Source organism: Zonotrichia albicollis, chromosome Z, assembly GCF_047830755.1.
Source record: "Zonotrichia albicollis isolate bZonAlb1 chromosome Z, bZonAlb1.hap1, whole genome shotgun sequence".
Taxonomy (NCBI): domain Eukaryota; kingdom Metazoa; phylum Chordata; class Aves; order Passeriformes; family Passerellidae; genus Zonotrichia; species Zonotrichia albicollis.
The window spans coordinates 10,448,724-10,476,293 of NC_133860.1; the positions used below are offsets into that span (position 1 = coordinate 10,448,724).

The 27,570-nt window shown below is 37.8% G+C and overlaps 1 protein-coding gene across 4 annotated transcripts in view; it reads left to right on the top strand.

Moving 5' to 3' along the window:
• Positions 1 to 27,570, top strand: part of RIT2 (Ras like without CAAX 2) — a 215,521-nt gene that overhangs the window by 53,761 nt on the left and 134,190 nt on the right. For all 4 annotated transcript variants that reach the window (XM_074532671.1, XM_074532672.1, XM_074532673.1 and 1 more), the window contains exon 3: positions 17,591 to 17,664. In XM_074532671.1, coding sequence (XP_074388772.1) covers positions 17,591 to 17,664 — 74 coding nt within the window. The remainder of the gene's footprint in view (positions 1 to 17,590; positions 17,665 to 27,570) is intronic.

Sequence of the window (27,570 nt, forward strand, 5' to 3'; positions counted from 1 at the left end):
GGAAAAGAGGAACATTATTAGTTATCAACATCACTAACTTAGTTACCTACATCCATCTTTATTGTTAGCTATTCACCTGCCATCAGTATTTATTCCAATATTGCATCTCATCATAATCTTAATTTATTGGTCTCTGGACACCACCACAATGTGAATACTAGATAATCATAAAGAGAAGGAAAGCTTATGGTACATTCAAAGTACAAACTGCAGGAAAGCCTTGAGGCCTTGATCAGGATGAAGGTCTCCTTGGGTGAGAAAGTGTTTCTACTCAGTAAAACCAACACTAAAGAGGAGGAGAGAGGCTAAAAGTGAACAGGGAATTATTGAATTCCATCTCACCCAGCTGGCTAGACACAGAATGGAAGTACAAGTTTTTCTCTTCAGCACTTCTCTTTCTCAGAGCATGATGAGGACATCCTGAAAAATTCTTATTACTATCTGGGCTCTAAAACACATACTAAACAGAAGAGAATGATCTTGGCTAAATATTTATATTTTTCCTTAGGTAAATTTGTGTATGACCCCTTAAAATTATACATAAACCAAAAAAAAAAAAAAAAAAAAACAAGCAGAAGGAATTACTTGCTGCCACATCTATAATAACAAACACATAATTTTCAAACAACAGCCCACTGAAAAAGTTTATACTCTTGACATTGTTTTTTACTACTTTTAAGCTACTGGTCTCAACTCACAGAATTAATCTCATGTTTGGTTACACATCCAGTAGTAGAATATTTTTACTATTTAGCCCATCAGCCTAAAGAAAATAAGGGAATCCAAAATGAGCACTTCCAGGACCAAGACTATCCTGATTTCAGGGGAAAAGGTTGTTCCTCTAAAGTCATGAGGAGATAGACACAGATGCTTTGTGTCATGGGGAAGTTACCATCTAAGATCAGTGATATTTCCAGCCAGAGTTTTTTTTCTCGTTGTAACCCAGCAGATGATGCAGAAATTACAAACGGGCCACATATGAAATCTATATTCAAGCTGGCTGAGTGACAAAGCAAAAAATTAAATACAATTTTTCTTCTCTCTCTGAGATCCCTATCTCTCTGGATATCAATTTATGGCCTTTGCCTTGTACCACACATTCCAGGCCCCTTCCACTCCTCAGCTATTTTTATCTTGTTTATGGAACCTATGTGCTGTCCTGAACTTTTATAGGCACCTGGCCTCACTTTTTTTGGGATACTTCTTTGGAAATAAATAGTTCTGTGTACCTGCAATTTTATTTTTCTGGGCATTTTTAAGGAAGAGAGGTTCCTGTCGAGGTCATTGAAGGGGTGATCCTGTCCAGAAAAAAAATTCTATAGTGTGTTTAAATGATAATCCACAGATTTCCAGTGTTAACCAAAGTATTGAGACTACAGCTCTTCAGTTGAGCATTAAGATAAGGTGCACTGTCTCATTTGCTTGACATGTACAAAAGACTCTAATAAATACCCACCTAATTTTTTCTGATGCTCTTTCACTACCTATTACATTCTCTTTATTTTCTATTATATGACATTGTGGTGGCAGTGACCATGATGCTTAACTGTGCAAATTTCGCCAAAATTTAAAGATGTAGTGCAAACCAAATTGATGTTGTTCCTCCTTGCACCTGATGGGACTTTTTTTTAATTAATTGTCCTATAACAAATAGATGGTAGTGAAATAGAGGCGCCATTCTGAACAGCATCATTGTCCCTGAAATCCCAGAAATGTATCACTTCCAGTTTCAAGGGCAAGTTGTTGATGACCATGGGGCAACCAAAATATTGATAATCACTTTATAATTTAAAACTTTTCAGTGCCCATTTTAGGCATTGACATGGAAGTAGAATAATAATTTCAGCTGGTTTTAATTTCCGTGGATTCCTGTGAAATAGTTTGTTATACATACATATACTTCAAATGTGTTAATTTTGATCTTGAAAGGGCTATGCAAATAGGTTTAGAATTATTTACATGTCTTTTCTCTCAATATTTATGATTTATGTAGACTTTTGAAGAATTTAACGGATGTTGTAAGCATACACATAAATACAGAACTAGATGTGTCAGTATTCATTTAAAATATAGAGTAAACATTGATTAAAAAGTTAAAGGCTACCTGAATTGCTAATTTTAATGCTGTCGCTTTGAGTTTAATGCCACTTCAAGATCAAATGTGTATAGTGGCCATATTTTAGATTTGCTACAAGCATTGCAGCTCAAAATTTTGAGACAAATATATTACTTTTGTAAGTAAAGGGGGAGAGGAAGGGTAAAATTTGTATTAGACTGTATATAAGAAAAACATCAGAGCTTAGCACTTTGTGAAAATTAAATTATTTTAGAGCGCATTTAATATTTAATTGTAGTCAACAATGGGCATAAATTCCAAATGGCGGTGGATGTGATAATTTTCTGGAACAAATGGCTAAGAGCAATTTACAGTCTGCACCGTCTTTGGCAACATCACAGAGAGTTAATGCAAGTGGAGTGTCAGGAAAGGAAACACGACACAGAGCAGCAAACTGGACAGGCTCCAAGATGCTCATTAACCATGTGACTAATCTTAAAATGAATACATAATGCAAACGAGATGCGAGAGCAGCTTCCTGTTTTGGTGAGATATCACTGCATGAGATTGTGTCAAATGAGCAGTTGAGGGCATTAAGGCTGTGTCAATGTCAAACTCTAATTGAAATGGGTGTGGGATGGAAAGCACTCTAGCATTAAGCACATGAATTTCCATGAGGTTCCCTAACGAAGTGCTGCGTTCACCAATGCATCAAATAAAATGCATTTACTCATCTTTAATAAGATGTTGGAAGTGCGGGGGTGAATTTCAGACAAAAAAAAAAAAAAAGGAAAATGGAGCTGGAAATATTCTAGGTTTATTTAATGAGCACCAAAAAATGTGATATAAAGATTGTATCGGTTTTGAAGGTACAATAATGAAAAAGTATAAAGCAAGGGAAATACAAACTCATTAACAATTAAAGAGGACAAAGGTGGGACACATCTGCTAGATCTGAGGAGAGGCATCTTGCCACAAATGTTCTATTCACATTTATATTTAGGGTACAAAAAGTTTCCAGAACATTTCTGCTCTTATATAAAATGTGAATGCATGTGTAGACCATCCCTAAATTAATTCTCATGCTCTTTCTTTATATAGAAAATAAATGTTTGATTGGACTGAGCACATCACAACTAGATTTGAGTCCCAAAATTGGTTTTTCCTTTTTTTTTTTCCTTTTTTTTCTTTCCTTCATCATTCTCCATATATTTATTGGCCTTATCTGAGGTGGCATGAAAAATTCATATAAAATGATCAATTTGTCTCCAAGGACTGTCTCCCAAGGGTATTCACACTGATTATGTAGATGTAGCAATATTGCCTCTATTTTCCATATTCATCATTGTTCAAAACAAGAAATGAAGAATGTACAAGAATACTGGTGCCTGCCTTTGAACCATATTCTTAAATTTGTGCTTTTATTTTTCATTTTGCTGTCCGTTGGTGTTATCTGCATTATTAAGAGATTGGTAATCACTTTTGATGCAAGGCATTTAGACTTTGGTATATCAAAAAGAGCAGAGCTTATGAACAATCTGTTTGAATAAGGCTCACATTTAGACTTCCAAATTATAAATTCTGCGCATGAATCTTGTATCTTGGTGAGATTCAGGGATATTTAGGAGTGGAGATTCAGTTCTTTGCTCACTTCCTTCGTCATAGTTTGTGGGAGCCATTTGAGTTCCTCTGGAGCATGTCCAGAGAAGGGAACAGCGATGGGGAAGGGTCTGGAGCACAAGTCTGGTGAGAAGTGACCAAGGGAGATGTGGGGGCTGAGCCTGGAGCAAAGGAGGCTCAGGGGGGCCCTTGTGGCTCTGAACAGCTCCTGACAGGAGGGGACAGCTGAGGGGAGGGTTGAGCTCTGTTCCCAGGGAACAGGGACAGAACAAAAGGAAAAGGCCTCAACTTGCTCCGGAGAAGGTTTACATTGGATAAATATGTTTTTTTCCCCCTGAAAGGGTATTAAGCAGTGGCACAGGCTGCCAGGGCAGTGATGGTCCCTGTAGGTGTGGCACCTGGGGACATGGGTTGGTGGTGGGTTTGACAGGGCTGGGTTAACAGCTGGACTCAGTGATCTCAGGGCTCTTTTCCAACCTAAAGGGTTCAGTGAAGGATTCTGTGCCCTGCAGTCCTGCTTTGGTTCAGGATCCTCACCCAGAAGGCTGTAGATCTTCCAGAGGTCCTGTGTGGCTGATATCTGTCCCCCTGTGAGTGTGACATGGGATCTATGGATCACCAGAGCCCTTCTAGTCCAGTGAATGAAAACCAGAAACATTCCCAAGAGTATAACAAGCATCCAGACTCCAGTATGGACAACTAGATAGCATCCACACTTCAGGGTAAGGATATTTTAGCTACTTACCTTGCATATAGACAAATACTCTCTAGGTTTCTAAATCTAGATGCCTGAAGATGAATTGTGGTGCATTCTCTGACGGCTCTAACAGAACAAGGACCTTCACAAATCATTGTGATACCTCTCAGAGTGTCTGGATAGAGGAAAATGAAGAGCGAGATGAGCTGTGCACCATCCTTGCTAAGGTGGCAAAAGAAAGGAGAACATTGTCATGCGTCTGGCAGTGTACCTTCTCCCACAGTAAGAGAAAAATAAGCCATGCATAGAAAAACAGGGAGTAGCATCAAGAAATTAAGAATGAAAAAAGTGCCCAAACTGCTCAATTAGTTTAGATTTCAAGGAGGCTATTGCCTTCTGCTTAGTGTTACTATTTCATCCCACTATGAAAGGAAATACAAATTATTTGAAAGCACAGAGAGGGGAGACTGGAAAATCACAGCAGATTTTTCTCTCTCTGATGGGAACAATTTGACTTGAAAGCCAAAAATAATCCTATTTCTCTTTGAGATATTTCTTTTTAAAATGCAGTATTTTTTTCTTTTAAGTGCACATTAACGATAGTGGGATAATCTCTCAACATTTCAGTATGAGATATGTTTGTCTTAGACGAAGTCTCACATCATGATGAAACTTGATTCTTTCTGTTGAGAACTTCAGTATTTTTCTTGTTAAAGGACTAGTCAGGTCCTATTCTAAACATGCTGTGTTACTGTATATATACTGTATATATACTGTATATATGTATATATCATATACTGCTATATGATCTCCTGCTCTAATGTTAAACTTTCCTTCTTTGTATTTTGATTTCACGAGGCAGCTGTCCAGTCCTAAATTGTTTTCAGACTTCATACAAAAAACTATCAAACAAGAAGTTGCATTTTTCTGTCTATACTCAAGGGGAATCTCCCCAGAACTCCTGGTCATAATTTTGATGTCCAAACTTCAGGTTTTCTTACACATATGACTCATGGAATTACTTTTAGGGCTGTTTTCATCAGGTGACATCTCTTTTTCGATTAACATTTTCAAACACCAGGGAAACGTTGATTAATCTAATAATTTTCTTTTGGTAACATCTCTGATACAAGCAATATCAGAGAAGCAAATGTAGCCAGTGTCTTTTTAGAGAGTGGGTACCCCAGAGGGCTGATTCTCCAGTCATCATCTCCCCTCTGAAGCCACCAAACAACTCCTCAAAATTTGGAATATTGGTCAGAACACCTTGAAGAGAATTTTGGCCTGCACTTCAGCCTTGGCAGTGCAGTGGTGTGTGTCTGTCTCACATGCCCTAAGAAAACTGAACACAGCAGCTGTGCTGGCAGATTCACTTCGGGCACAGCAGTGAAAGCAGCCACAGCTGTGGGCCCCTGCTTCACCATGCTGTGAAGAGGAGGAAATAGTGTAGAGATCAAGTGTAGAGCCACCTATCTGGTGCTATTAATATTATAATATATTAATATACAAAGATATTAGTATCTCCATGTAGATATTAATACCTGGAGCTATTCTTTACCCTAAAGCATGAGCAAGGATTGATGCATGAGCTGTCACCTGCTAGGAGCAGACGCTGGAGACTCTGAAACATTCTGTACTTTTGTGACGTGAAATAAGCCAAATCTTAAAACTCATTTGTGAAGAAAAAGAGGAAATCCCACTCTTCATCTCTGCCCTTTTCCCAGCCTCACTGGCTCTCTGGCATTCATTGAACAGTTTTTCAAGCTGATTCAGTAGTATTCCAAAAGAAAATTAGGGCACCCCAACAAGGAATAGCTGCCTGAAAGGTTACTGAGTTAAAAATTTTGATTAAAAAAATAGTTCTCAAAGCTCAAATAGTCAGAAGGGATCATGCAGAAACAAATATGTGGAAAAGAAGGTATAAGTGGGAATGAAAGAGATCAGAAATGGTTTTATTTCTGGGACAGGCGAGGTGTAAAAACCCAGTCAAGCATCACATGCATTCACTCTCAGACACCATTCCATGAGCCAAAATTCTTTCACATGTTGATCCTTGTTGTCAAAAATAGCAATGGCAATTACGTGTGCCATGGTGTGAGATTCCTTGGGCTATTGAACATCTCCAAATGAGGAAAACTGGTTAAATGGCCTTGTGACCTTTCATGGCTCTATATATCCTCAGTTGGAGCATTTATCTAATCAGAATTACCTTAAATGATATTCTGGCTGGTGATATGACTTCCCTTTCTCCATTGTTTTAGAAATTATGGAAATGAACAAATGGCTCTGTTATGAGTAAAACCTGGCAGGTGGTGAGTGGTGGTCAGCAGAGTTAAATCCATTGGTAGACAGCTATGAGGGGTGCTATGATTATATTATTCTATTTATCCAAAATCTCTGCTCAAAAAATGCTTACTATGGCTGGAAAAGGACAGAAAAGTGTTTACCCTGTGTGCTGTCAGGAGAGATCTATACTTGCCTCATGTTCACATGCAAAAAAGCACAATACCCCTTAGCTGATAATGGTTCATATTTATTATTTTCCATACTCCATTAATTTTCTTTGTGCTGGAAGTAAAATATATTCCTGCCTTGGCCATCTTCTCTTCACTGAAAAGGGTCAGTGGAGGATCAAAGTATGGTATATTACCCTTCTATTTCTTCTGGAAACCTCAGATTAATTGTGTGTCTGCTAAATACAAAAATAATATATAAATAACTAAAAGCTTTATAGAAATGTGACTTGGTGGTTGTTCTTCTTAAGCACTGATCAGATTAAAACAGAGGGAGGAAGAAAAAAGCCTTTTGCCCTTTCTTATAAATGTGACAATACAAAAGAATTTCTGTGGTATTTTTTTATGATAATAGCAATAGTAAAAATAATTATAATAATGAAATATTTTTATTAAAATTATTTTATAGTATCTTCTCTATTCATAGTGTAGAAAGATTCAGTCAGGAATAGAAATCCTTATTGACTTTTTTTTGTATGTTCTACACAAAGCAGTCAATTTTTTTTCTTCATGTCAGCTTTGTACAGGGCAGAAGACCTCCAATTCAGCAATGGGGGTGGTTTTGGTTTTACTCCATCAAAAAATCTTTGCTTCCCCTGTTCTGATCCAGCAAGTCTCTGATTGATAAATTTAGTAGTTTGAAGCAGAAAAAGAGATTAAATGGCTCTTCTAACGGAAGAGAATATTCTCAGAGCTGAGATCTTCAGGTCTCTTCTCAGACCTACAATTATACCCTAATATAACCTAAAAAAGTAAACTGGGGCAATGCTTCCTCCTTAGGTTCTTCTCTTCTCCCTTGTAGTAGATTTTCTCTGGCACACTTTCATTGGGGTGAGCCCCTCATATGATCTGTGGAATTCAGCTCTGAACCTTTAGATCCTGACTGATTCTGGCTGCAGGAAAGATCTGCATCTGGATGGTGACATCAAAAACAGGAGAGTTTATATTTTTACCCAGAACTGCTATCCACAGTGAAGCCACACACATATTGTAGTTTCTGATTAGCAGTGTAAGCATGCAAAGTGATAAAACATGATTATCTCAACGTAACCTCTGCATCTCATGTTAGTTAGATGAAGAATTCTTTGAAATATGAAATACAATGAAGAAAGCCTAGGTTCCTGGGGCTAAAGTGGGGTGGAGTGTCGTGTTTTATGGCAGATGAGGATGCCCAATGTCCTCAGAATTACATGGCTGAAGCTGGAGTGAACACCAAACTCACTCTGTGGCCTTAGCCCCGTGGGTTCTGCTGTGGGTGTGAAAACCCTCATTTGGTGATTGCAATTACCATTAATTACCTGTAATTACCACTAGGGTCATGAACTTAGAAGGACCTGGAGAGAGAGTTACAGCCCATGAATAGGGAAAACTTGCTTACCTGTGTCCTGTATATTGTCATTAGCAAAATTGTCCCACAAATGATTTCTGAAATTGAAAGAGACGCCCACTCCACAGTTTTCTAGAGGCGGATGATTTATCACGCTCAATTCAAAATTCCTCATCACAGGACAAATGTTTCCATTAACCTTTCTTTCATGGAAGCCAGCAGCCATCTACACCTTACTAAATCCAAGGCACCATCCGTGCTAATAACCATGCAGTTGTAGCAACTTGCTAATTACTTCCCCTGAAATGACAAGAAGTGAATTCCTAGCCCTCAGATTCTCCCACTCAGTAGCACAAGCACTGACTTGAAAGAGTGGGGAAATTGCTACCTGCTATTCTTGTTCCCCGAGATAAGGGTACTTGGACTCCTGTTAATTATCATGTTTTGATTAAACAGGAGTGCTTTGTTCACTTTGTTCATGCATGCCTTTGAATAAAATGAAATTTTTCTGGAAGCAGAGGAAATAATGATATGCTTTTAATAAATATTAGTAGCATTATCTACATTGCAAGCAGTTCCTAACAGCAAGTGCAATGGTTTGCCTGAGTTATCTTTAACCTTAAGTTGTAAAATTGCTAACTTTTGCAGAGAAATTGTAATTTGTAATAGTTTTATTCACTCAGGTGGGGGACACAACAATTAAAACAGTCTGTTTGGAGGACTACACTGTAAGTTCTGATGAAGACCTAAGCAAGTTTTCTAGGCAACAAACTTTGTCCTACACAATAATTAACACAAAATTGGTCACGTATGTGTATATTTGCAGGTTAAAATCATAAATGGTGGCTTTGTTGATAACAGCATTTGCATCGTAACCAAAAGCTTCTTCACTGGACCAAATTATTCAGATCAACTGTATCGTCTTTTACTTAAATCCAGGCTATGTCTCAGCAGAAAGTTATCATTTAAAAGAGGTGACTAAACCCAGAAGAATTCTGTGTTTCACAATGTGTTGCTATGTAAGAATGGAATTGGTTTCTCCATCCATGTGCTTGGGGAAATGAAGGAAGAGGGGTGCAGAGGGTTGTTTTCGAGACTTCATCTTGGTTATAAAAATTGTAAAATAAATTTGACCTTGATCAGAATTTGTAACTACTGTGACCTTCTGAAAAAACATTTTGCTTTAATTAATAATAATTTTATTTTGGAGGGGAAAAGTCTTATCTGCAACTAGAAAATAAAATGTTGCAAAGAGTAAAAAATAACACATAGTATAGTTTTATAAAAATACTGTTTCTGTAGAAGGAGATATTTGCATTGGAGTTTCTTGTGCTTAATTTTCAATCTGCTAATGGTCCTAATATTTTTCTCTGGACTGGATAGTCACATATACTGTTATGCTCACATATCCTGCTGTAATTCATAAACTTTGGGCCCTGATGACAGAGATCTGACTGAGTGCAAGGTGCTGCAAGGCCAGAAAAGATAGCAAGGGGTTTTTGCCTTGCTGGCCACCAAGGTGCATATTTTTACCTCCTTTGTCTGGAAGGAGGTGTCTTACCTTGAATTTTCTATTGTACATTGTGCTTTGTATCCTTGTTGATTACTCCATATAGAAGAAATTCACCCCCATGCAAAACTGTTCAGCACAATCATTCCCAATTTTAGTTGTTCTTGAAAGCTGAGCAGGACATTGCCTCCTTTTCCAGCTGCTTTGTTAATAAACCTAATGATCATGAGAACCCAAAGGGAGAAGTGAAACTAAATTTAACTGGCTCAAAGTTAAATTTCCTCAGATTTCTTATCACACAAAACATTTTAGAGCACAGATAATGCTGTTGTTTTTGTATTTTCTTTTTTTTTATTTTTTTACTTACCATAGGCTAAGTGAGATTAAGCTGCTTTTGCTTCCAGTGCTTTTCAGCAAAGAATGAAAGGGCACCACAGTAATGAAGCAGCAAGCTGACATTCAAGAAGAGGTTCTTGTACACATCTATAGGTAAAACTGAAAAAGGGAAAAAAGATAGAAGATGGATTGTGCAATGGATAACCCATTTCCCAATTTAAAAGGCACTGAGTGCATTTCAGGTCACCAAGAAAACTGGCATGTACTTAGCCAAAACTGAAAATCAATCAGGCTGCTTCAGCAGCTCAGTGTTATCAGTCCTGCCCTGCCGAGCACAGCTCTGAAACATTAGGCAGCCCAACAAGAGGGAGAAAGTTAATTTGAGAGCAGCTGTTTTAAGACAGATACATAATGGCATTAGGAGAGGAGCACTGTGGTGAGGTGAGAGCTGAACAGAAATGCCCATTAGGCTGAGGAAGCTTTTAGGTGAATTATTGGAAGCAGATGCAGCCAAAGCCTGAGGTAAAGGAGTCAGAGAAGAGTATGATAAAGGTGGATGCTAAAAACGACTAATAATGAATAGTGAGGCTGCATGAGACTTACTGGACCTAAATTGAAGTTTTTATTCTGCTACCACGGTTCTGGATGCTCATAAGGTTGCCAGAAGTGTTCAAGGGAACTGAACATCCCTGGAAGTATTCAAGGTTGGGCAGGGTTTTGAGCAACTTTAGTCTGGTGGAAGGTGTCCCCTCCCATGGCAAGGGGAGTTACAATGAGATTCTTTTAGGTGCCTCCCAAATCAAACAGTTCTGTGATTCTGTGGTTCTATGCACTGTGCCACTCTAAGCATTTAGACTCCACTTTTCATTGATTAGGATTAAATGAAGAGGTTTGTTTGAGGATCTGGATGTAATCTAGTTGTGCTTCTGCTTTCCATTGAAGTTATTAGCAGTTCCTATATTAGGAGGACAAAATCAACTACAAGATGTTCTGCTCTTTTGTTTTCAAACATAGAAAATAGAATCATTACCTTTTTTGTTTGTTTGTTTTTGATTTGTTTTATTTGCGTCTTCACTCCTTGAAATTATGAACTGCATAATCACGAAAACATTTTCATTGGAAGGGGCTACAAATATCATTCATTCCAGCTGCTCTGCCATGGATAGGTACACCTTCCACTGGACCAGGTTTCTCCAAACCCTGTCCAACCTGCCCTTGAGCGCTCTCAGGGATGGGGCAGCCACAGCTCCTCTGGGGAACCTGTGCCATTTAGAACTCAGGGATAATATTTATGTACCATTGAAGGAACAGAAGCCTCTAAAACAAAACACAGAAATTAGTTAAAAGCATGTTATGACACTGAACAAAGGCTAAGTAAAGGAAATACTGTTTTTTCAATTGAAACTAGGGAGAGATGGAATCTGCAGCAGTGATATGCATTTGAATTCAGCAAGGCCATTTGAAAACATTACAGAGGATTTTCTGTACATGGCCAAAGCTTTGGCTCAGTATCTTATCTGTAAATATGTTTATGGCAATTTGAATGCTAAAATGAAAACAGGGATATAGAGATTTTGGTATTTATTATCATGAAACTAAATGTACAATGAATAAATTAATGAATTCCTTTTATGATAAGCACTTAACATGAATAATGCTTTATTTTTTCTCAGATTATTTTAATTTTCTCAGGTCCTACACTATTGGTTTTTTTATGGGCTAGCAGAGAAGCAATATCTACATTAAATGCTGCATTACTTACAAACATCTCTTTAATAGAAGAAGCTGAGGTGTTCAGAACATGTGGTTACTGAAGGAAGTGTTTTTGGCTGTGGATTTAGAAAGGAAAAGGTATTTTTTTTCTCCCTTCTGCAAATCATCATCAAGATTCTTCAGCCTGGAATAATATTGTCTGTTACCATCACTTTTGTAGGCTGGTAACAGGCAACGTGTGCTGTTAACATGAAACTGATTGAAACCTGAAGGATCTGATAAAGACATGACAACACTGAAAAAATGACAAATGGCAAATACAGCTCAATGCTGAGAAACAAAAAATCATCATCACTGGGAAGAAAAGTGTGATTACAGATATAAAAATTGATTGCAGAAAATAGAATCACAGAATAAGCTGAGCTGGGAGGGACCTACAAGAATCAAGTTGGCTCAAGTCCCACTCCTGGCCCTGCACAGGACACCACACATAATGATGTAACAGAGCTGGAACTGGAATATTTAAATAATCTAGTTAATAGCCCAGTACTAATATCCCTATTTGCATTATATTAAAGGATACTGCTATCCATGTGAGTATTTACAAAATACAAGGCAATCAAATCTGTCAGTCTGCTCCTCTAAACCACCCATTGCTTATCATGTGTGCAGAGCTTATAGGAAGGCAACCTCTGTGACTTGGTGTCCTTGTCTGCAGAATGCTGATAGCAACGCTCACCCAAATTGTAAAACACTCATAGTCCAGGAAAATAATTATTTGCTGAGGGAGGTTTTAATAGCAATGTATTTTGATGGATAATTCCTACGACATGCGTATTCTTATCTCAAAGAGGAGGAATTTATGTGTAGTATTTGGTGCAGTGGTTTATGTCTCTGTTCATCCAGTCTTTTCATTTAAAAATTCCTTGCTGTAAATAGAAACAACACTCATGCAGGCAAAGACTCATGACCACCCTGCATTCAGGAGCGCTGCTAAATTAAAATGCATTTGTGGCAGATAATCTAAGCACACCAAGACCTGTTTCTCCTGCCTTTGATTTGGCACACAGGGAGAACAAGAGGCAGAATTCCAGGTGTGGCTGACTGAGCTTGGATCCCTTCTGCTGGCTTGACACCTCCTCAGTCAAGTAAAGTGTCTTTTGGCTCACCTATATATGTGAATCTGATAATTTTTGACTGCAATTGGTATTGTACAAGAAAGAGAAGAGGGGCTTTATTTAGAAGGCATAGAAACAGAATTAACAAATGGAAGAAAGAAGCATCTGACCTAAATTTCAGGGACTGGAACATGTCTGGAATGCAGACAAAAAGTCCAATACAGCTCCCCTTTAAATTGTACACCATTCAAATCTATTTATCATGAAGCAGTTACCTGCTCAAAACTGAAAAAGTACAGATATATATTCTTAATGAGTTCAGATTCTCCAAGATAACCGGTCATAACACAACCTTGCATTAATTACTGTATTTCTGTCTCCAGAATTATGTCCTATAAAAAAAGAAATCTGAAAAAATTATCATGCATTAATTTCAAACAAACACACCAAAAAAAAACCCCAGAAAAACAGAAGCCAGAAAACATAAAACTTAAGCAATTTTTTTCTTTAATTTTCAAACACTGCAAAGGACAATTAAAAATGAGAAAAAAAAATTTAAAAAAAACCCAAAACACTTAGATATTCAAAAAGGAGGAAAGAATTTAAAATTAAAAAGAAATAGGTACCATTTAGAAAACAGTTGGATCTTTTTTTTTGCTCCACCCTGCAATATATTAAACAGTCAGTTTTCATTGAAGCCATATGATATAATCCTCTGAGAATAATTTTGTATCTATTTTCATTTTTATTTTTAATCTTTGTAGGAAATAAGATTCTAAAAAAAACATTATATGTAGGAAAAAAAAGATTTCACAGTACAATTCATGTATCCACGCATTGTTCAGATTACAAGGATGTGGGAGTTTTGTTTTCTTTTTGGTACTCTAAAAAGTGCTCATTCTTACAGTCAGTGTTTGAAATACAATTAGCAATGTCAGTAAATTCCATCCACAGATTTTTTCATGCAATGACCCTCTCTTCTGCAGAATTTTACCCAAACCAAAAGCTGAGACTTTATGATTAACCTCACAGAAAAAAAAATAATCCTGAGCTTAATCTGAACAATATAGTTATGGTCTGATTTATTGCCTGATGTCTGATTATCATTCATGCCTATTCTGTATGTTCTTTTAATGCTTCACTGAAATAGCAGCTGGATTTTGGCCTTTTATTAAATACCACTCTTTAGAGCTGTAGGGTGTAAAGCATTAATACATGTGGTTTAGCAGCCCCCAAATTAGTTTTATAGGGAAAATTATATTCATATTATAAATTAATTAGGTGAAAGAAAGTTTAGCATTCTCAAACACCGGGAGGAGTGTAAATACAGCAGACACCATTTGTAATGCAGATAATTTTTAAACAGGGGATATTGGAGTGCGAGTTTGTTGGTGTTCCTGATGAAGATTTTCCCACTTTGTTTCCCACATTTACATTTAGGTGCCGTTTCAGAGGAGCATTTTCATTTCTGTCCTCTGTCCACATGTGAGCAGCTTCTTCCTGCTCTTTACAGCAAGGTTTCAGAACTTCCCTTACATTTACCATAAATTGTACCATGCTGCTTGGACCACACAGTAGCCCCTTCTGAAATCCTTTGGGAAACATATAAAAATACCAGGATTTCTGCTTAACCTCACAGCCACCAATGAACCAAAAAATATAGGTCCAAGATACAGATTTTTCCACCTCTTGACTTCTAGGAGGAGTTTTCTTTCCAGGTTAATCCCTCTGCATTTAGTTTTAAATAAAAGAAAGATGTTTACCCATGTAATGGACAGAAGATAGAATTAAAACTCTATTTACATTACTTTCTAAGACAAAATCCCAGCTTAAAAGTATTAATTGTAGAGCAGAACTAAGTGGTATAGCTCTTCTTCTTGGTCCTTATGACGTGATATGAGAAACAGAGGTTTCAATTTATGCATCTGGCTTCTGCCTACTGCCTTGGAAGGCATGAAATGCCCAGGATATCAGTGAATCCACAGGAAAATGGAAAGGCAATGCCCCTCGTAAGACTGGATGTGTTTGAGCATTAAGGAGGTGATTAAGAAGGTGAAGCTCATAAGTGGTGCTATGATTTGCTCTCTGGTATGAGGGTGTGTTGGCTCAGGACAATGATTTCTTTGGAAGGTGTGCACTTAAGGACTTCCTCTTAAATGTGTGCCTGAAGAAAATCAGGGGTTAAAACTACCACCTATTTTCCATCTACATGCAGGTTGAAAATACCCCTGCTTATCACACCCCAACTGAGGACATTTTTAGGCTTTTCTCTTTATTGTCTGTACTATCTGTGCTTTTTGCATGTAGGCAGAGAGAATATTACAAAGGAAACTCATATCTCCTTCCTGTTTCATCTCTACATTTCTTGGGGCAAAATAAAATCTTACATGAGAAAAGCATTTGCCTAGAAAACTGTTTAGATTCATGTACCTGGTCAAAGCATATCAAAACATGTTCCTCTACCACCAACAGAAGACATCAGCATACATCAAGAAGGAAAATGGGACAGTGATGCTAACATTCCTTTGTGAAATGTTTTAAGGTCAGTAGTTAGGGAAAGCAAAAATAAATGAAAATGCCTTTGTACAATCAGTGTTATGTCTACAAAGTAAAAATATTATAAAGATAGTCTAGATCCTGCTTTTAACAGCTGAAACTTTACTGATGACAGTGACATTATATCAGGGTACACCTGGAGTAGCTCAGCAGGATAGATATCTAAAAGCCATGACTTATATTCAGAGGCAAGTGGGTCTTTTATTTATAACATGTAAACTTTAAACTTTTAACTTGTAAATCTTTTCCTAGGAAAAAAAAAAAAAAAAGAAAGAAAAACCAAGACAGGATTTAGTTTCATTTTTATCCAAGCAAAATTTAAGTAGGAATTATTTTTTCAACATTAACTGTTTTAAATCTCCTGCATAAAGATTCATGTTGGTCTAAGTGAAAAGGGAAGTAGGACTGCTGGGTTTAGAGAATCCAAATGCAGAGCCAAGAATTGGAACTAAATTTGTGGAAGTCATATGTAGTTATGTGTGCAGTAATGTAATGCAAGTGGACACCCACCTGCATGGAAGTATATTAATAATACTTGATAGTATCAATAGAATTTATGTGAAGGAAATATCATGTTTGATTTTTAAATATTTTGCCATTTTGTTTTTAATTTTTGTTTAACAGAAAAGAAGGAAAAAAAAAAGAAAAAAGACAATCTACTGCAGGTAGATTACATTGCCATGCAATAATAAATTACTTAAACTGCAAGTAGTCCAATGCCTTTTATATGGCCCCACTTTACCACACAGTTTCTTGTTCAGCAATCCCTACAAAAGGATCTATTAACCAAAACATATGGTGGTTGAAGTGCTATGGTTTTCTTAGCAAGGCAATATATCATACAATTAATTAAGCCTCTGGGCCATCTTGATATCAATGGGACTAAGTATTTGTTTAAAGAAAGTCATGTGCCTATTTGCTGAATTGAGGCCTAAAATTAAGGGGGAAATACTGTGTGTGATTATGTCATAAAAGACAGCAATCCTCCGGCTGGACAGGAGGGACCTGAGTTAAGGATATACAGACTTGTATCCAAATGCTTTCATTTTTTCCCTCTGCTGACAGAAAGCAGATTTTCCCACACTTTTATAAAGCGTTGTACAATGCAACATATATATTATGGCACAAACTGGAAGGTCCCAAGTATTCTCACTACCTGCCATATTATCCCATATTATAATCTCAATATTATTTCAGCAGAGCTGGAGGGCGTCTGCTAGGACAGGCTCTTAGGACAGGCCCAGCCTGCTCACTTGGTTAATGACATTTCTCAGGTTCAACAAATGCACTTGTCTTGTCTTCATGCCTCAGTGCACTTCCAGTGTCAGTCACAAAAGCCACTCAGGCTGCTCTGCATGACTGTGCAATTAAAGAGCACAGATAATTTCCAAGACTATTTCAAGTATAAACACGGGCCAGTATCTAAGCGCCTTTTAATCTAACGAAGAAAATACAAATGTTGAGAGGAGAATGAAATTATAATGTGAGAAAAATAGCTTGTGCAAATAGTAGTTCACCCTTTCTTTGTTCTTGTTGTTCTAAATTTAGTTGACAAAATTATGAACTAAGAAAGGAGTCCAAAAAGCAGAGTTTCTCCTCCTCTGCCTGCATTTATGATGAGTATAAAGACAGATTACAGAATTCATTTTTAAAAAGTTTATGCTCAGCTTTTCTGAAGATATACAGAAGTTTAAATAGTAGCTCTGAGCCAGGATCCTGTAGCCACAGGGAATCTATCCTAATAATTTAGACAATCTTTAAAATGAAGCTATTTGCTAGACAATCTCTTTGAATGTGTCATTGTGGTAGATAAAAAATCATTCTGTTGCACAGCACCAGCACAACAGCTCTGAATCTTTGTGGCCTAAGTGACATCTGGGGACTGTGCTTAAAGAAAGGGAAATGTTTCCCTTTTAAAGAAAGGAAAATTTAATTTTTGTATTTTGAGGCAGTGTAATGGAAGAGACCCTCTTTGCTAATACTTTGTAGTGACAAAAGGATTTCAAAAAGGAACTTTTGAAATAAAATAATGTTAGGTCAGATTGGAGAACTTATGAAAAGCCTACTCCAAACTAGCAAAGCTGCTTCATTTTCCATTCTCTGAGCAAATCACATGCTTAAGCAAACTGCACTGTGTTTTTCAGAGGATGCCTATAAAACTCAAGTCCGAATTGATGATGAACCAGCCTATTTGGACATTCTAGACACTGCTGGACAGGTGAGTAATTTTCCAATGAGAGTCACTCAATCAGAGATAAACTCAAAGATTTTAACCTCAGAGATGTGGGTCACAGTGCTTAAGTTCCCTAGTCAAGCATAAAGGAAGCAGTGGCGGAATAATATAGAGGAATTAACAAAGGGGAAGATTAAAGTGCTGCAGCATAGAAAGGTATAACTTCCAAATCTCATCAGAGGAGACAGACGGGCTCAAATGAACAATAGATAATAAGATGTTTGTTTCTTTTCCTCTTGTATGCAGGAACATCTATCACAATAATGAAATTAATAAATACTATGCTGTTTGTCTTATATTTTTCTCATTCCTCCCTCTCTATATGTATTACAGGAATTTTCTGGTCTACGTGTAGACTAACTATTTTGTTACATTTTGTCTTCTCCCCACATTATATCTAAATATCAAATGCTCACCTGTAAGAAAAATATTTCTATGCCAAAAGTGTTACATATACAGGTTTTCCAGAGAAGCTGTGGCTGTTCCATCCCTGGCAGTGTCCAAGGCCAGGTTGGATGGGGCTTTTGAACAACCTGGGGTAGTGGAAGGCATCCCTGTCCATGGCAAAGGGATTGGAATGAGATGAAATTGAAAGTTCCTTCCAACCCAAATTCTATGACAGCATATCTGTTGTCAGGGAATTAAGCTTCATATGCAGTGACGAAGAGGAAAATGTTAAATACAATAATTTCTTCTACTCAGTTCATTTCCTTTCCACCTCAAGATAATTTTACTATTTAATTAAAGTGCTGCCATTTACTGATCTTTTCCTCAGGTGTGTCTCAGGGTCTCTTTGAAGGCTTTTTTCTTGAGTTTCCATAGTGTGTGTGCACCTCGTGCAAATCAAAGCAACCGAAAAGGAACTTGGACACACTTAAATAAACAGGGAAGAATTTGGGAAGAAAAAGACTGGTAACCTTGTTCTCAGCTTCCTAGAGGTCTGAATGCACCTAAGCTAGGCACTGAAAATGGTGGGGAATGCAGTCTGCTGCCAGAAATTCAGCTATTGTCAGTCATTTCCACATATATGCAATTTTTTCATTATTTAAAAAATTTTTGATCACATGAAAAGGCTAGAACTATACCTCACCCTTAATTTATGGGAGGAGGATATGATTATCAAGGTTGTGAATTTTGTCAGAATAAACAAAACATAGTGGTAAGGAAAGAATAACAGAATAAACAAAATAAAGTGGTAAGGAAAGAAAAATCAGAATAACTCAGTCAAAGAAAGGTGGTGAGCACAATAGTACAAAAAAGCTGGAGTTTTGTCTCTAAGTTATATCTCTATTAGGAAGCAAAAATTCCATATTATTAGATGTTCATGGTATGTAGTGACCAAGTAATGAAATGTTGTGCAGATATTTCATGGAATCACAGAATTTTAAAAGTTGTAAAATATCTTTAAGATCGTTGAGTCCAACCATTAACCCAGCACTTCCAAGGCCACCACTGAACCACGTCTCCAGGTGCCACAATGTGCTTTTTAAATCCCTCAAGGAATGTTGACTCCACCAGTTCCCAAACATCCTGGGCCAGGGCTTAATAATCTTTTCAGGAAAGAATTTTTTCCTCATTTCCAATCTAAACCTCCCCTTTTTTTCTCATCCTTTTCTCTTTGCAGCAAGCAGAGGCGTGTGCAGAAGAACCACACTCAGCAGATTTATCATCCCAGGCCATTTTACAGCCTGGGCATAGCCATTGTACTTCTGCTGAAATGTTGAAATGAATCAACCAAGTTGATTTGATATGAGAAAATCTCTGTTTTAAATTCCCCTGATTGTCATCATTGAAAGACATTTCCAGCATAACTAGGAAGTTCTTCCCACTTTCCCTCCCACGATTTTTCAGGAGCTGTCCATTCTAAGTGTCCTGGATTTAGCTGCTTGTCTTTGTAGATGTCTTTGGATTTGTTGCCTCTCTATCTTCGCTACACAGCTCCAGAATAAATCAAGACCTAATCCAACTCCCATTGAAGTCAGCAGCTGAAATAGGCTCTTTCTTCACAGAGCTCTTAATGGTGCTCTCACTGAAGCTCACACAAATTCTGCTCTGACTTTGGTGACTCAGGGTAAAAATCCAAAGGACCCATTTGTGCTGCTGATGTGTGCCTTGGTGGTGCCTAGTTGTTTTTATTTCCCTTGGTTTTATGTCAAATTGGAGATGGTGTTACAGCTTCTAAATCAGGCAGTGGAAAATGGAAAACTCATTTGTCTGGGTGTCCTCACAGTCATAAATACTTCGTCATCAACTTTGAATAATGACTTTAATCACTTCAGGAGATCAAGGAGCCAAAATTGTGATTCATCCTTATTTGGGAAATACAAGAAATCAATAGTGAAACTGACTGAATTTAATCTATTTTGTTGTTGCGCTGGAGGACATTTCAACAAATATGTTTCTCCTTTCCCTTCTGTACCTATGAACTAATTAAGAATTTCAACACTGACCAAATTAACTACAAATAATTAACACAATTTTTAATAGTCAAATCTAGACTTAAAAACCCACGTGTGATTTCATACCTGCATTGCAAAAAATATCTTCAATACTTTAACTGCTAGATCCAGTTTGATGACTGCAAAACATAAATGGTGCTTCAAAAATACATTTATGTTCTCAATTTTCTGAAGTTAAAAGAAAAAACAACCCAACATTCAAACAATGGGAAAACAAGAAACATTGATTAACTTGCTCATCTAGTTACTGATTTTTCTCATGTGCATGTACACAAACGCTATATCATAGACCAATTGCTCATCTCAGGAAATAAACTGATGTTCACTGGATTCTGGATACATATTTTATACACCATCATCTGTCCTTTGGTGCTCTTCCAATACTGTTTTTCCACTGAAAGCACAACAAGAGGCATTTTCTTAAAGAATGTAAGGGTTGGTGCAAGTAGTTATGCTACACTGAACTCACTACACCTTTTTTTCACCACCCTCTACACCTGCCAGCTGGGCAGCCTGCGTTTGCTCAGCCCATTTAACTTCAGAGAGAACATGTTTGCCTTAGAGAGTTTCAGATCAGAAGAAGGCATTGATGTAGCTCCTGGTAGCTGGATTGTCATAAACAGACCTAACATGAGCTAATCCTACCAAAAAAAGCTTGAAAATATGGTATACTGCAAGGAAATGAACAAAAAAAAATGATGCTGGTATTCTTTTTCAGTGGCTCATCTGAATCTAGAAGAAGCTGTCAGTAAATCCTTTGGTTATTTATACATGATGCCTTTGGGTCTTTAACTAAAAGTATTTTTTTCATCCCAAAACTTTGCATTTTGCACCTACACTTCAATTAAAACAAAAATAATTAAAAAAAAAAGAGAAGCAAATAAAGCCAAACACATTAAATGTGAGATTGAGGTCATATTTATAAAACTGAGGAAGTTTATTTTTTTAGCTTTTAACTCCCAAGGCTAGCTACAATATGGCATGTGGAATATATAGGACAAACTTCATGGAAATCTGAAAATGCAAATTAGTATCCATAAAGATAGCTTGAATTTCCTTTTTCATCAATATGTGACATTTTTTGAGTGACTTTCCCTTGAAATTCATCCATGTCCACTGAGTTTGGAAGTGGTGTTGCTGGAGGTGATTCTGGGATTTCCCTTTTCTTAACTAACGCACCATAAAAATAATGTGCTTTTACATGCATTTAATCCAAATTGATGCAAACTCTTTCATTTCCAGCAAACTTGCAGGTGCAAACAAAAGGACATTCAGCCCTCAAGCACTCTATTCTGCATTCAGCTCCCCTCACAATGATTCTCAGAGAGTGACAACCCCCAACTGCTCAAACCGCGCACAAAAAACCTCCACACGGAGTTATAGAAACCTTCTGTTCGCTCATTTGCGCTTTCTCACCTTCTCTTCTAGCTTAAAAATATGTTGCTACTTCTGGAGCCCAGAAGTATGCTCCTCATGGAGCACACACAGCAGTTATCTCTCCTGCTGTATTTATAGACTGTTGACTGACACAGGAGCTTTTATTCCTGCCACAGCTTTCCCCTGTATGACACATTACCCAATCTCTCCGTGCAGACCTCACGCCGAACACTAAAAGAGCAGCAGAGTTTCCTTCACGGGAAAACAATCTGATCTGACATGTAAAAGAGGCAGAAATTGTTTTCAGATACAAAGCAGGCAAGTATGTGGAAAAATGGGTTTCTGTACCTGTCAGTGAGACAATACATTCCGAGATTATTGCACCAATTTTTGTTTGCTAAAACGTGAGCTTTTTATGATAAACTTAGTGCACCAGTATATTTCCCAGGTGTGAGTCAGAGACGTGAAAAATGGGCCCTAAAATGTGATGGCATGCCATTTCAGGGAGATTTTCCTTTGTCTGGAGTTGTGTGCGCATGAATTCATTTCCAGGCAGACACTTTTCAACCTGACAACAGCAGTGCGCTCTGTACCGAAATCCATCTCTCAAATTGCCAGCAAATCACAGGACATGTTTATCCTGCCAACCTGCAGGACTATGATTCTTGCCCCCTGCTTCAAGCTTTGAAGAGGAACCATATTAGTCCCAAGAGCCCTTCAGATAAACACACTTTCTCAGACTAAACACTATAGTCTGATGATTCACTCAGGCTGTTATCTGAGACCCCTCTGCTTATTATCTAAACATGCTGCTCTAATCCTGAATCAATGGAAGTGAAATCTCAAAGTACACTAGTGCAGCTTATCTCAAGGAAATGTAAAATGCCTTTTTGGCAGCAATTATGTCTTAATGGGCCTCTACAGCATGTTCTTATAAGGAGAAAATAATTTTATTGCACTTTCTGCTAGGTACTGTAGTGCATAAATGAAATCCATTTTATTTTTAAAGCATAGGGATATTGAAGCAAGTAGCAACTATTAGTTGCACAGTGTATTGGGTGAGAAGAGCATTAGTTTTATTTCCTTTGTACGTTGTTCCACAGGCTGTTGAAAACATACTTAGAAAGTGTAAAATCATAACGCTGAAATTTTCCTGGGGTCTTGAGACAAGTTGTTCTGTACTTTCTGGGAAGAGCTAAAATGTCTCCCTTGACCTAGTAGTTTAATTGCCAATGGACAGATTGTGGAGAAACAATTATTTGGCACAGATACAGAGTGGAATAAACAGTTGCAGTAAATCACAGATGAAATTGTGGACCTGACACCAGTTTCCTTCAGATCACTGGCAAAATATTCCTTGACTTCAGTAGGAAAAGATCTAGGCATATGCTGATAAAAATGAGTCTATAACAAAAGGAAGAGCAGGGAACTGGCAGCCAAGATTCCCAACTTCCTTTTTCATCCCTGTCCATGAGTGAATCATGATGCAATAAAGGGTGGATCAGTTTGTATTTCTAGGCCTGCATTTATCTTCCTGTCAAACAGGTGCAATAAAATGTTGCAGGGAACAAGCATTTAGGGCGAGCATCAGCATTTATTGAGTCTGACAATCCCGATTGCCTGCCCATTGCTACCATTCCTCTTCAGCAAAGTCAGAGTTAGTGGTTCCATACTGCAGGTGGTGGAAAACTTTCCAGTGTTTTCTGTTCTTGTCCAACAATTTTTTATTTTTTTTCACTTGAAATGCTTTCCCTCTCACTGCTCTTCATCTTTCTCTACCTTGCAACTTTAAAAACCAGATAAATACAGAGTGATGCTGCTGAAAGATTTTTTTTCTCTTTTTAATAAAATAAGGACGTATAAGAGAAGAAAATATATTATTACAATTTTTGAAAAAGAATTGGAAAATCTTTTATTCTTGTTTCCAAGCCTGTTTTTGTAGTATTTTCCTGTGGGGTTTTGGTTTTGTTGTTGTTGGGGTGGTTTCTGGTTTTTATTATTTTATCGAATTTGACTTTGAGGTAGTTTTCGTTTGTTAGTTGGTTTTGTCTTAGTGTACATTGTATGGAATACACCTATATAAACACATTCCTTATGAGAAAACTTCATCCAGGTCTTCCACAAGATTATGATAATGTAATTTTTTTCTTTTCTCCCATCACTGGAAAATATTCTGCACTTTTTCTTTACACTAGTGAATGGTACTGAAGTACTTTGAAGTTCCAGTAGACACTGCACCTATTCTAAGTGTGTCCTGATTTCTTTATATATATGTGTGACTGTCCTAGATAATCTCACTAGGAATTCTATTTTACAGAGGTTTTCTATCAAAATCTGCTTATTACCAAGCAGCTGTACACAAACCAGGGACACCAGCGAGCAGAAAACTGAATTCTACCTCCATCAGTTTTCACAAAGCTCACATCATAATGATATTTCCAGGACAAAAAAAAATTGGCTTGAATGCTGAAAAAACAAGCACATATTACAGCACCACATGGTGCCCATTTCCCCTGAACAAATGACCAAGAAATGGTTCTTTTTGCAGAGCAGGGCTTTAATACTTCATAGGAGAAGTAGGTTGTCCCCTAAAAACAAGATTTTCAAAATTAAATGTCTTTTATGTAATTCTGAAGCTTTAAATGGCAGTGTCTCCAGACAAAGAGAATAAAATGAAAAAGTTATATAGTGCTATCAGAATCATCTAAGCATTTCACTTGCTAAACCACATAAGAAGGAAAAAGCTGGAAAAAGTTTTCTAAAGATGTAATTTTTATTTCCTGCTAGCAGGAAGGGGAATGGGAAAACCGAAAGCTGAGTAATACCTTTTAAGTTGGAGTTTCAAGAGTTTTGCTCTCAGACCTGGAAGTGAAATTCCCTCCAACCACGCAAACAAAAACTCCTAATAAACAAACAAAAAAACCCAGAAAAGTAAACTTCAGCAAATTTTGACCTCCATTGCTTGTTACCTTTATAATTTGAGAAATGTTATTCCATAAATCCAGATTCTTCAAAGTGGGGATGAGAAACAAAGTAGAAACTCAATAAAATAATTAGTGAAAATATGAAATATTTTCTTGTTTTTTTTTTTTTTTTTTAGCAAGCTATATTTTTGGATATATATTTTTCTCACTTCCATAGACGAAAGCTTGCACAGCTTGCATAGATTTTTGTGCCTGTTTTTTAATTTGTGCCTGTTGGATGAGGAGAATAAATTTTGCTCATGAGTGTTCCATGTCATTATCAGAGCCATGGGATGATGTGAGACAAACCATGCCAGGGAAGAATCTTATCTTTTAATAAGACAAAAACTCAAAAGCTTAGCAGTGGTTGCATTGATTATGTCAGAAATCAGCGTGGTACCTGACTTAGGCCTTGGACAAAGCTAAAAGAGACAGACTCCTCCAACTTTTGGACGTGCAGATGAGCTTTGGCCCTTTGGAGGAAAGTATTGGCATATCTCAGAAGCTACTCAGTGTCTCTCAGGATCATAAAATCATGGAAGGCTTTCAATTGGAAGTGACTGTAAAACCCCTGCCGTGGACAGGGACAGCTTCCACTATCCCAGGTAGCTCCAAGCCCCGTCCAGCCTGGCCTTAGACACTTCCATGGATGGGGCAGCCACAGCTTCTCTGGGCAAGCTGTGTATACTGGATTGACTATATGGTGCTTTTATCCCAAATTGTCTCATTCTGTTTATGTTGAATAATAAGTTTTGCATGTTTAAGAGTGTTCCAGAGAGTGAAGTGGGGGAGACAAGAAGCACACAGTTTGTTTTCAGACACTGCACTCACTCCTCCACATTCCTGCTCCTGGACTGTGTTGGCTGCGGATGGACAGACAGCAGGACAGAGCTCTTCTTTTGCTTTTTAGTGTTAGCTAGCTGAGGCAAAGAAGTTCCCTGGACTGTGTTTTTTTCCCTTTTCTTTGGACCTCTTGAAACTACTCTGGATTGAACACCCAGGAGAGCACCGGCAGCTGCAGCTGTGGCCCACCGGGCCGGGCCTGGCCTGCGACAATTCCAGCACTGAGGGACTGATCAGAGACTGAGTGAGCTGCAACCCAGGGATGGGGTTTTCTCAGTTTGTCATCTCTTTTAGAGTGGCAAGGGGTCTCATTGTTTGATATTGTTTTGGTTTCATTTTTTAATAAACAGGTTTTTTCCACCTTTCTCCAAGGAGGTATTTTTTCCTCCTGGACGCAGTTGGGGGGAGGGGCCAATTGGATCTGCTTTCCCCACCGGAGCTCCTTTGGGGGATTCTTTCCCAAATTTGCTCTAAACCTGGACATTGTGACAGGGCCTTACCCCCCCCACAGGGATGAATTTCTTCCCAATATCCCATCCAACCCTGCCTTCCATCAATTTAAAGCCATTCCTCCTCCTCCTGTCACTCCATGCCCTGTTCCCAAATCCCTCTCCAGTGCTTTTGTAGCCACTCCTGGAAAGTGCTCCAAGGTCTACCTGAATCCTCCACTTTCTCTGTTGGATCTGCTGGTCCAACCAAGATACCCCATGACTTATTTTTTAGAGCTCTGTTTTTGTCCTTATGTGTTTTGGTTTTTGTTTTTGTTTTTTTTTTTTTTTTTTTTTTGCTTTTTTCCTAATGCAATAAAAATTATTCAGAAATATTTTTGCACATGGAAATGAAAAAGCGTGTTGGGAAGTCACAGGGACATGGCAACTCAGTCCTTTCATATCACAAGTTCAATTTGTAAGCAAATACAAAATCCATGCAGGATTGTATCACAGGTATTTTGCATTCACTTTGGTGGTGATTTATGTAGTCCCCAGGGAACACACCCCTCAGATAAACACTGAGCTAAATTTCAGTTGCAGAAATGAGTGCACTATTGATTAAATGTTGCAAAAATCTAAAATAGCCACTCTGCAGATTGCTTGCTTTTTTCCTTTCCCCCCTTTTCAGGTTCTCAGATTAAATTATATCTCTGCTGACGAGCAGGGCACAGGGGAGGGAAAAAACCTGTATGGTGGAATTTTTAAGGTCAGCACACTTGTTAGGGAAGTCATCGTGAGAGAGCATATATGCAAGCCAGGATATAATTTGCAGTCATTTATCAGAGCAATGAGGTGTCTGACTCCACAGCCTCCTGGTTTACTTCTGCAAGGCTGCACAAGGCCTCTCTGGGGATGGTGGCAAGCCTGTGATGACCACAGAAGCTGACAAGAACATGTCTGAATCCCTGCAAAGCCCTTGCTTGCAGCTGCAGGCATTGCCTCTTCACTAGTGGGTTGTTGTCCTTTTTTATTTTCTTTTAATCTCCGCTGCTCACTAAAATGTAATTACCAAGGTATTAATTTTTCCCTTTAACCATTTATGATGCATTTGTGATAAAAGGTGAAAACTGGCTCTTTTTTGCATATCAATGAGAATGGGGGAGAAGTATTATGTGGTGCATGATAAACGAAATGCATATGGGGGTTTTAGAGGTAGTTAACAATGAAGATTGCTTCAGTGCCTGCATTTAGAAGAAAATTGCTAAGGTGTTTATCCCTCAGAGAGAGACCATTAGCATGAATATGAAAGAAAAAGTCAGTTTTCTGAGTTAGGGAGTGTAGCACTGAGGAATTTTTACTGGCATTGTGGAGAATTGATACGGTGATTTCATCCATATTTAGGGGTGAATAAAAAGTAGATATCATCTCCCACGCAGGTGATGGACTGCATCGTTTCATTATTGCACATGACAAACCATCTTGGGAAGAGCAGGATTAATAAAGTTAACAAAAGCACAGTTGCAGAAAACTGGCAAATATATTATCACGTGGAAGCAGGAGGGCAATTAGCATGGGAACACTTGGAATCTTAGTGAAAAGAAGCTGTATCTAGAGGGAGAGTGTGCAGGTTATTTACTATTTCCTCAGTAAGAAAGAATGGTCACTCAGTGATGCTATATTTTGTAGTCCTGAGTTATTTTGTTGGAAGTTGCTCAAATCTGTCGTTTTCTCTGCCTTATTTATTTCCCTTTACTTACTTTTTTTCCCACCAGGCTGGTGTGGCTCAATCTTTTTGCATAAGTCATGGTTCAAGGCAGG